At 38.2% G+C, this 11,880-nt stretch overlaps 1 protein-coding gene across 1 annotated transcript; it reads right to left on the bottom strand.

Moving 5' to 3' along the window:
- Positions 1-4,441: 4,441 nt before the first annotated feature.
- LOC126465277 (DDB1- and CUL4-associated factor 7-like) lies at positions 4,442-8,482 on the bottom strand. Its single transcript, XM_050096294.1, has one exon. The coding sequence runs from the start codon at positions 7,871-7,873 to the stop codon at positions 6,839-6,841; it is 1,035 nt and encodes a 344-aa protein (XP_049952251.1). The 5' UTR covers positions 7,874-8,482; the 3' UTR covers positions 4,442-6,838.
- Positions 8,483-11,880: the final 3,398 nt, after the last annotated feature.

Raw genomic sequence — 11,880 nt, 5'->3', positions numbered from 1 at the left:
AAAACTGAAGCTTTTGCAATGTGGTGCCACAGAAGATAACATGGGTAATCAACTAACTAATGTGGAAATACTGAATTGAATTGGGAAGGCAAAACTTGACTAAATGAAAGGATCAGTTGACAGGACAACTTTTTTGGCTCCAGGAACTCATCAGTTTGGCAATGAAGGGTGTGTGTAAAAGGGGGTAAAAGCAGTAGAAAGAGACCAAGGGATGAATGTCATAAGTAGGTTCAAATGAATGTAGATTGCGATAGTTGAACAGACATGAAAAGACTTTCACAAGATAGAATAGCATGGTTTGCTGTATCAAACAGCTCTTCAGACTGAAGACTGTAACAGCAAGAACTGTATATGCTGTATGAGCACTTTGTATTTGAACACAAAAAGCAGCTTCTGAGACTACAGTGAGAGCACTAGATGTTGTTAATGACCTATTTTTAATGTATTAATCTGTCATGATTGACTCTTCCCTTAAAGAAGAATTTCATTGCTTAATGTTTTCTAGTATGGGACTCATCAAACACAGTTGTTGACATAGAATCATGACAGAACAGAAATATTCTGTGTTTGAGTACCCAATATATGGGGCACTAAGTTCAGAGGATTCTTACCTGGGGTAACTTACCAAAATTCATATATAAAGAGTTTTTACAACAGCTTTAATTATTTTGGGGGACAGTAGATGTCAACTATGTTGTGCAAATTTCTACACAAACCCAGTTTGCTCTAAATTAACTATGAAGCTAACAATCACAGAAATGATGCAGGACTAGCACATCTCTGAAAAGGACGTATTGGTAAAATCATTGCCTGGAATTAATGAAGCAACGTAGTCCAGCTAGGTTTGCAGTGCACGATTACTACTATGGGTGATTTAAAAATTAGTTAACTCTGTGTATTTTCCTTCACTAATAGGTTATAGAATAATTTCTGAGGAAATCTAAACTTACATAACAGCATTTTTAAAACACAAAAGCATGTTAAAAGAATTATCTCTGGTGTTATTTTTACAACGTCTTGCAGGGGTACTTTGGCAACTATTTCATATACATGTATTCATGAATGTCCTTTCCCATTATCAACATTCCTCTATTCTTCAAACAAAAAATGTGAACAGCATGAATACAACATTAGGACCAGCACAACATCTATGAAGGCTTTGAGGGGTCAGCATTGGTCCAGAAAGGAATAATATACATGAGTATACACCTACTCAACAATCTGCCAGAAAATGGTAAATGCCACGTATAGATAATCAGGCACAATTTAAACACCTTTCCTTCTCGTAATATAATTGCCTTGCATCATTGTTACTGAACTTGGTTTACCCTATCATCATTGTATAAAAAATCAAACATTAACCACATGTGACAGCATATCATAACAACATGGCGATCCATGTAATTCCTGCCCCATCCCAACTGCTCAACACCTACAGAACAAAACAAGTATCCTTGGACAAGAGATGGTGCGTTCAATTTGAAATTATGGTTAATATAAAAATCTCTCAGAATCATTGAGCTCACGGAAATTGCATGTAGTGCTAATATTCGTATTAAACAGTCCTCGATTTTTCAATATATAGACTGCTCTGTCTACAACTGTATAAATGCTTTATTTGAAACTTTAACTAAGAACAGTAGGTGAGTAATATATGGAGCAGCAGTTTTTTTCTTTTCATACCAGCTGTTTTTCTCCTACCATACACACATAAAGCAATCTAAAAGCAGTTCCCATAATTATCACTGTGTAGAGTTACCACTAACGGTAATTTGTTGATAATATACTTTAGAGCAGCAGACTGTCTATGCCTGTGAATCTATAGCTTGACTTATTCCAGATCCCTAATGAATGAGGAACAGTAGGTAGCTTTTAAAAGAAAACACATATTTGCACTAACTGAGAGTCAGATATTCCCTAATGAGCTATAGATATGAATATTACATACATACCTATGCTTGGGTGAAGTTTCAGTAATTACAGACGTAGGATCTTGTAACAAAAGTGAATATACTGCATCTAAGAAAACAAGCCATAATCAAAAGTTTGGATAAAAAAAATTTGGTTTTTGTAAAATAAGAGTAAATTATTACAATCAGAGTCAATTACTCAAAATACAAAGCTCAGGAGATCTTTAAAATGTTGAAGAGAAAGTGTATAATGGAAATGAAAGAAATGGTGATGGATAACATAGAAAACACATTTTTAACTGAATGCACACTGCACACTCACCATTTTTAAAATAGTAAATTTTTCACTCTCAGTACTTACAACTCACTTTTTGATTCTCATTCTTTTTATAGTTGCCTACAAATGACCAATATTTTATCAATGTTTGCTACTTATTCTGTTGCAATTGCTGAAACATTAGCCTTAGTCTCTCAGGAAAGGAAAAAACATGTACTCTGGAATTTATTAAAACTCTATCTGCCAATCTTCCTGGGAATGAGAAAGATGGGAAGAAAGATTAGGGTTTAATACTACTTTGACAACAAGGTAGCACAGGGAAGGGGATGGGGTTACGGGTGAGAGAAGTTCAGTAAAAAGAAAGATAATGTTTTTCAGAATATACCTGCCAAAACAATGCACAAATAAATGATGTTCTACTTTTGCTCTTTCACTCCTGACTTGAATTGACTTTAAGATGTCTGCCAACTACATCTCTCTCTATCTGTTTTGCCTAATTCTTAGCAGAAGCACTGTATTGTAGAATTTTGTAATACTAACATACCACACATTTAGTGCTTATAACATCTTAACCCTTCTAGTAAAAGAGAAAACAAACAAATGTGCAAATACATACCGAACCAATATTTGAAACTGTTCAACTGACTTGTTTTCGATACTATAATTGTAAAGGTTTACCATATGCCTGTTGATCTGTGGATACAGATACAAGCTGTTGCACAAGGTGCCTTCATAATAATTTAAAAAACTGTGAATTGCTTGTTAGGATCTTTATAATTTCTACTAAAGGCAAAATTTACATTTTTTACTGTTGTGCACTGGTAAGGAAAGGAGGAGGGGGGGGGGATAAAAGGAGTTGCAACCAGGCATAGAAGTTGGAGATTATCTTTAATAGTCAGTTACACAACCTTGCTGTGTTATACAGCTTCCTTGTGAAGCTAAGACTCATGGTTAAGGGCATCCCTCTCCAGATTATTACATACCGCTGTAGAACTACTCTTCCCTTGGAATATTACATTTATTCATCAAGCATAAGGGGCATATCATTTGGACATCCACTGATGGCTTATACTGGGAAAAGAGTGGCGGGTGTTCCATGGAGGGACAAAAAGTAACAAACTGAATAACATGAAAAATTTCTTGCAACTGCTACTATGTCATCATTTTGTGAAAAAGAATTCTAGTTATATGGAGGCAGGAATATATCTAATTATTGGAAATATACATACTGCCCACAGGACAATGAAAGAGGTCTTTGGAGAAAAGATAAGCAGTTGTATGAATATCATGCTCTTAGACAGAAAATCAGTACTGAGCAAAGAAGGGAATGTTGTACAGTGTAAGGAGTATATAGAGGAGCTATTATATATGGGAAATGACCTTGAAGGCAATATTATAGAAAGGGAAGAGGGCACAGATGAAGATGCTTTTGGATGTCCATCCTTCTGATTGAAGGGTTGTGGGACTTCAGCAGTTCAATTATGGAATAAAATGAAACATCTGCAGCCATCCAACACATTATTTATTATATAGCAACCAGTTTCGGTGACTCTATACATCTTCATCAGCCCTTAAGTGACACTGAGATGTTGTACTCCAATTGTATTGCGCTCCAATTGCATACACAATCTCATCAGTGGCCAACATCTATGAATTGGCTTCCATAGACTATTTAACAGTGATGTTGCGCCTGCAACCATCAAATACCCACTGTCTGGAGAAACATTAAAAAATAAAGAATGCTATCTTGATGCAATGTAACACTAAACCATAATCTTCCTTTTTTTTATGTTTCTCCAGTCAGTTGGCAGTTGTTGATTGCAACACAACATCACTGTTACAGGGGTCTACGGAAGCCAGTTCACAGATATTGGCCACTGATGGGATTGCGAGTACAATTGGAGTTGACCCCCCTCAGCATCAGTTAATGCCCAAAGATGGTGTACCGAGTCACTGAAAATGGTTGCTATACAATAAATTACATTGAAAGGACAGCTGCATGTGTTTCATTTTATTACATGGATTATTACATACATTATTATATATTTGAAGAAGATACAGCAGGAAGAATCTGACAGAGCACTCAAAGACCTATGTCAAAACAAGGCCATTGGAGCTGAGTACATTCCATCAGAATTACTGATATTATTTGAAGAGCCAGCCATGATTAAACTACTCCACATGTGATATTCACATACGAACAATGTCAAGAAGGTTAAACAATTAGGGTATTATATCTGCTTAAACAATCTGACAACTTTCAATTTAAGACTTTATTAACAACTCAACATAGCTCAAACACAAGATAAGAGCATATAAATACATTATTGTAATAAACAAACTGCCTAACTATTATCCACTGAATCCCTCTCAATTACAATGCCGAGTATTAAAAAATATATGACAATTCGCAAAAATACTTTCCTAAGCATATTCAGATTGTTCCTCTTAGTGAATCCCTTCTCTGCTATATACTAATTTTTGACTAGATATGAGTGGTTTGCATATGCACATATGTAATTACACGAAATCACATGCAGCACTGTTAACAGTCTGAATGTTGCTACAAATGACCATATGTAAATGGCAGCTCTTGTAAAATCAATGACATATCACACAATGTACTGGTACATCATACTTGAACTGATTAACCAACATACAAGGCTTACATGACAAGAATAAGAAAGAACAATACTTAACTTCTAATAAATTGAAGAAACAACAAGGGAAACATCATTCAATACACTCACTCAAAACAATGTCAAATGTTATCACCTCCTCTATTTCTCTGACAAGTGAAATCCTCTTTTAGAATATGAACTGATAATCTAATGAGGGACTAATCTACTTTTAGAACATATAAAACTTTGCTCAAGGCTGGATACAACTGTGATTTTGTAGCATTTCATAGCCTGTGTCAATTTTCATAATATTGCTCTGGGTTACAGACCATGCCATGTTGTAAAATTTTGTTGCAGTTTTGCCATTTGCAAAAGCAGTTGAAATGTTGGTACCAGTACCAACATGACACAGAACAATTTTACGAAAACAGATATGCACTATCAATGCAAATGTGATTCATCAGGCACTAAAAGAGTTCAACATGATACACTGATTTATGATTTAGCATTTGCTATGGCTGGCTAAACTACGATATATCATTGTCTGAGCAAAAAAAAAAAAAAAATCCATAATTAAAATTCACACTATAGAAAGGACAGAAACATAAATTTACTGAAAGGTGTGAACCAACAAGAAATGTTTGGACCTATCTTGAGATCAGAGAATATACTATATTAGTTAATGTAGGATAGTTAAATTCTGAAAGTTTCTCATGAGAAATATGAAAGAAGAAACACAGGAATAAGAATAATCTCTCACATAAAGACTGCCATCTATCCAGAGCAGTTACATAAACGCTCCAAGAAAATGAGATTTACGTTCATCGCAGTTGACAAACATCCACTGATATCTGTTATCACCTACACTTTTGAAGACAGTACACATTTGCTCAAATTTTAATGAAACTATTTAGATTATAAGAATATCTACATATTTCAATTGTGAAGCAAAATACAGTGTATTCGTAATGCATTAAAGCACTTGATTTCAGCAACACTACTTTTAATTCCATATTGTAGTTTGATATGGTCATATTTTATACAAGTGTCACACAATGTCTGCTAGTTACATGTAATACTAGTTGTATAGTCATTAGTTTTCATCTCACCAAATCTTACAAAAAATATGTGACCTTTTTAAAGAACATAAATGCTGAAGTTAAATTCAGGAATAATTTAGTTATACGTAATAAATCTCTGTTTCTCAGGAAATGTAATGGTCTGTTACCTATATATTATACAGATGATAACTGTGTTATCTTACAATTCATAATTCTGCTTTGTTTGCTTATGCATGTACTGGATACACAGGGTAGATCAGTTAAATTTACATCATAACATCACAGATGTTACAGCATACTCTACAGAATATGTCCAAGTTACATGTGTTTTTTACCATACTGTGCTGACTGATTCAAAAATGTAACCTATAAATATGATTAGTAAAGGTAATGACACTTTCATTTAACTCATACAACATTTAGTAGACACATTTGGCACTGAAATTGCAATACAAATAACGAACTTTGCATGATCTACCTATTTTATTCCTGAAATGTATGATGCAAAGAGAATCCACACTGCCAAAATATGTATACTGAATATCTACTTCTCTCATTACATCATTACATTTTTTTCTAGTCACAGAGACCATTTTTATCTTTTATCAATCTTGCAGATTTGTCATGCCAGACTTCTCACAAAATACACCGTGTGTGCTAACTACAGCTTGCTAAATGAGCAAGATCTGATATGGGTTCTAAAAGTTACAATCAACTCCATTTTATCAGTGCCAAGTTTCATACAGAAATTAACTTAGAAATGCATAGTCAATGAATTCTAAATTTATATTTATAACAGTGATACGTACAGAGTATTATTTTAATGGAAGATATCAATATTGGAACGATATGATTTAAAATCTTATTTGTACAAAGTAAATATCACAATTTTTAAGTTACAAACTTTTCCTGGTTAGTGTGTTGTGAAATAGCTTAATAACTGCTGAAATACATTAAGTATGTAACAGTTTATACACGTAGAATTTCTAGACATTTATTGTAGCAAATGGCTATCCAATCAGGCTGTGTTGCACCCCACTGTATCTGATTAATTTCTCCTTCAGCAGCAGTATAGGCAAGAATTGGATCTTCTATTGCCAGGGGCATTTGCTGAATATCCCAGATAAGGGCCTGATGATCATCACCTGCCGTGCATATGTGACAAGACGAGTGTGGTGCCCAGGCTATACCATTAACACATGCTCTATGGTTATTAAGCCGTGCAACAGGTACACATGGGAGCCTCACATCTAGTATTATAACTTCTGTAGCATCCATTGCAACTGTAGCCAAATAGTTGGGATCTTGCTTGTTCCACGCTAAACGGAGAAGTGGTGTATGTCGCGGGTCTTCATATATTATGGTTGAATGCTCCAAATGTCGTAAATCGAACATTCTGACTGAGCCATCAGCACCCACCGAGGCAAACATATCACGACCACCACCAGCACGACTGAAAGTAATATCATAAACTTCTTTGTCATGGGCTATTAACTGTGTTTTTACGTGACCTGTCACTGAACTGGTTCGGCCCAATACCTGCCCTGTTTCTAGGCCCCAAATTGTACAAGTAGTATCAATACTAGACGTTCCAATTAGATTCTGATCTACCTCGTTCCAGTCAAATGAAGTCAATGGTGCACAAAAGTCCGAATTCTTGTTATTATTTAGCACACATTCTAGCCTAGTTTCTGGCTCTCCTGCCCGCCACACACGTAAGTAATCACCACTTGTTGCGAGGAGGTCGGGGAACACTCCTTTACTATCTGGTATCCACATTATTTTGGTTGTGGGGTATGGATGATCAAAAGTACTTTTAGCAGTGAATTCTGATGATGCATTTTCATCTAAAGACACAATCTGTACCTTATTATTGTATTCCTCCACAAAACTACCCAATGCTAGACGGAAACGTTTGTCTGGTCTTAAAGACCAGTTCACACTATACAGAGGCCACGGTGCGTCGTATTTATATATCTCCTTACGTTTTGGAAAACTCGCCATTGTTGTGTACGAAAGAGAGAGAGAGAGAGAGAGAATTTGTTGCGTATATAACTGAAACGTACAGATACTATGCTAATTCTAAGTATTCACGTCACACATAATATACGCAACACAAGGTTCTTTAGAAAGTGAAATAACATACTGTACGATAAAATTACAGATTCAAGCTTTTTGATCCAAAATTTAAAAGTGTTTCTGTAACGCGAACATAATAAATTTCCGAAATATACGTGCAATCAATACCGGCGTGGCATTACGGACTTTCGAAGATCTCAGACATGAAGCATGATTTCCCACGCACAGCATTTATACGGAGACGTCTCTGTCCCGAAGACTGCATGGTACAATTCTTGGGAACGACGCATACAGTGATATCTTGAAGTTCAATTCAAATTCGGATGCAAAATTCCCGTTGTTATTCGTAGTGAACACTTCTATTAGATACTGAATGTCTCTTCATTTCCAAGCTGAAGTCTTCAATTTTCTTTCTGAAGTTTGTTCTCATACTGCTAACACACGGTGGACCGTACATACAGTACAAAACGCGCACATTACAAAGGTCAATGACAAACACGCACATACATTACAAACATAAACATCAACTTCGTGTATCAATATCACAGATATTATTCACTTCGAAACAAACGTACATATACACTATGAAATGCACCAACGATAACATTTACGTGTAATGTGTCGCTTTGGTTAAAAAAAATTATTCCTCACCTGCACAAAATTTAGTTATCTCGTAAATTCAATACTGTAAGTGTCTAAATAGTCGAGTTGTCAAAATCAAAATAAAATAAATAAATTGAAAAACTCATGAACACGGGCTCCGGAACGCCACCTACAAATTGCTCTTGATAGGTAAATACGTCCATTTTACAACTGGATTGGCAATGATTGTTGTGCCTTTAACGCATTGCTGTAAATTCTACCATTGCACTTCAACAATAAAGACTTCTCAACGGAAATCACATTTCATAACCAAATCGCAGTTTATCTGATATTACTTTCGGAAATTGTTTTGTGGTCCGCAGTCCATAGAAAAGATCAGTTTTCACTCCTGTAGTCCGCTATGGAAGTCTTTTCATTTCGATAGTAACTTTCTGATTTCCAGCGTCCTCTGTAGCAACACATATCAAAACTTTTTGCCCTCCACTAGTCTAAACCGTTCATCATACATGTTTCACTTACGGCTATATATAAGACTACACAAAAAACAAATACCTTCAGAAGTCATAATACAATGCCTAGCACTTAAATTTATAGTGGATGTTAAAAAATTACTCGTTTTCACAAAAGCTTTCCTCGCTTGTGCCAGTCTTTGATATGTATAACTCTCTATTTCAGTCATTAGTGATTTTGCTGCCCAAATAAAAAATCTCGTCTACTATTAGTATATTTAGTGCCTTGTTTCCTCATTTAATTTCCTTATCATCACCTGATTAATTTGACTGCTTTCCATTACGTTTGTTTAATTTTTATTGTTGTTGCGCATCTTATGGGACAAACCTCTTTTAAAGACAACATCCATTCTATTCAGCTTGTTGAAGTTTAGGATACTTTAACTTTATTGCAACATTTTACTGCATGCAAGTCTGTATACTACCTCCCATCAAAACACAAAGTACAAAATGAGGTCCTTGATAGTTCAGGTAAGCGTAACACTTAACGTCTTACACACATTTACACACCGAAGCACAACCTCTGCATTCACTCCCCTCCCCTGAAGTGTTAACGATAGTGGTGATTGAATCTGACTTGGCTTCCTGATCATGTGATGACAGGTCTTGCTGCTGTGGAGCCCTCAACAGTAGCACTCAGTGCCCATATCAGCTTGTGAGCTACTTGTGGCAGTGGCAGGTGATTCCGTCTCGTTCATATTATTTTATTACTAGAGCTTCATCGTTTACAGGCTGTGTCAAGATTACATACATGTGAGTTATTTACAGTTTCTCATATATATATATACACTCCTGGAAATGGAAAAAAGAACACATTGACACCGGTGTATCAGACCCACCATACTTGCTCCGGACACTGCGAGAGGGCTGTACAAGCAATGATCACACGCACGGCACAGCGGACACACCAGGAACCGCGGTGTTGGCCGTCGAATGGCGCTAGCTGCGCAGCATTTGTGCACCGCCGCCGTCAGTGTCAGCCAGTTTGCCGTGGCATACGGAGCTCCATCGCAGTCTTTACCACTGGTAGCATGCCGCGACAGCGTGGACGTGAACTGTATGTGCAGTTGACGGACTTTGAGCGAGAGCGTATAGTGGGCATGCGGGAGGCCGGGTGGACGTACCGCCGAATTGCTCAACACGTGGGGCGTGAGGTCTCCACAGTACATCGATGTTGTCGCCAGTGGTCGGCGGAAGGTGCACGTGCCCGTCGACCTGGGACCGGACCGCAGCGACGCACGGATGCACGCCAAGACCGTAGGATCCTGCGCAGTGCCGTAGGGGACCGCACCGCCACTTCCCAGCAAATTAGGGACACTGTTGCTCCTGGGGTATCAGCGAGGACCATTCGCAACCGTCTCCATGAAGCTGGGCTACGGTCCCGCACACCGTTAGGCCGTCTTCCGCTCACGCCCCAACATCGAGCAGCCCGCCTCCAGTGGTGTCGCGACAGGCGTGAATGGAGGGACGAATGGAGACATGTCGTCTTCAGCGATGAGAGTCGCTTCTGCCTTGGTGCCAATGATGGTCATATGCATGTTTGGCGCCGTGCAGGTGAGCGCCACAATCAGGACTGCATACGACCGAGGCACACAGGGCCAACACCCGGCATCATGGTGTGGGGAGCGATCTCCTACACCGGCCATACACCACTGGTGATCGTCGAGGGGACACTGAATAGTGCACGGTACATCCAAACCGTCATCGAACCCATCGTTCTACCATTCCTAGACCGGCAAGGGAACTTGCTGTTCCAACAGGACAATGCACGTCCGCATGTATCCCGTGCCACCCAACGTGCTCTAGAAGGTGTAAGTCAACTACCCTGGCCAGCAAGATCTCCGGATCTGTCCCCCATTGAGCATGTTTGGGACTGGATGAAGCGTCGTCTCACGCGGTCTGCACGTCCAGCACGAACGCTGGTCCAACTGAGGCGCCAGGTGGAAATGGCATGGCAAGCCGTTCCACAGGACTACATCCAGCATCTCTACGATTGTCTCCATGGGAGAATAGCAGCCTGCATTGCTGCGAAAGGTGGATCTACACTGTACTAGTGCCGACATTGTGCATGCTCTGTTGCCTGTGTCTATGTGCCTGTGGTTCTGTCAGTGTGATCATGTGATGTATCTGACCCCAGGAATGTGTCAATAAAGTTTCCCCTTCCTGGGACAATGAATTCACGGTGTTCTTATTTCAATTTCCAGGAGTGTGTGTGTGTGTGTGTCTATATATATATATATATATATATATATATATATATATATATATATATATATATATATATATATATATATATATATATAGAGGGAAACATTCCACATGGGAAAAATATACCTAAAAACAAAGATGATGTGACTTACAAATGAAAGCGCTGGCACGTCGATAGACACACACACAAACACAAAAATACACACAAAATTCGAGCTTTCGCAACAAACTGTTGCCTCATCAGGAAAGAGGGAAGGAGAGGGAAAGACGAAAGGATGTGGGTTTTAAGGGAGAGGGTAAGGAGTCATTCCAATCCCGGGAGCGGAAAGACTTACCTTAGGGGGAAAAAAGGACAGGTATACACTCGCACACACACTCATATCCATCCGCACATACATAGACACAAGCAGACAAGACGATAGTTAGCATAGCCTTCAGCTAAGTTATTTGCTACAACGTAGCAAGGCGCCATCATCCTTTGCTATATATATGGTGATGCTTGTACCGTCAGACCAATGTTCACCAATTGTGGATTAAAGTTAAGTATTCCAGCAGCTACGTACTTTTCTTTATAGCATTCATTACGTATCCTGTTTCAGACCTCACGCCAGC

Source organism: Schistocerca serialis, chromosome 1 (assembly GCF_023864345.2).
Source record: "Schistocerca serialis cubense isolate TAMUIC-IGC-003099 chromosome 1, iqSchSeri2.2, whole genome shotgun sequence".
Taxonomy (NCBI): Eukaryota; Metazoa; Arthropoda; class Insecta; order Orthoptera; family Acrididae; genus Schistocerca; species Schistocerca serialis.
Note: the sequence above shows the minus strand (reverse complement) of the source record. Positions and strands in the feature narration are given on the sequence as shown.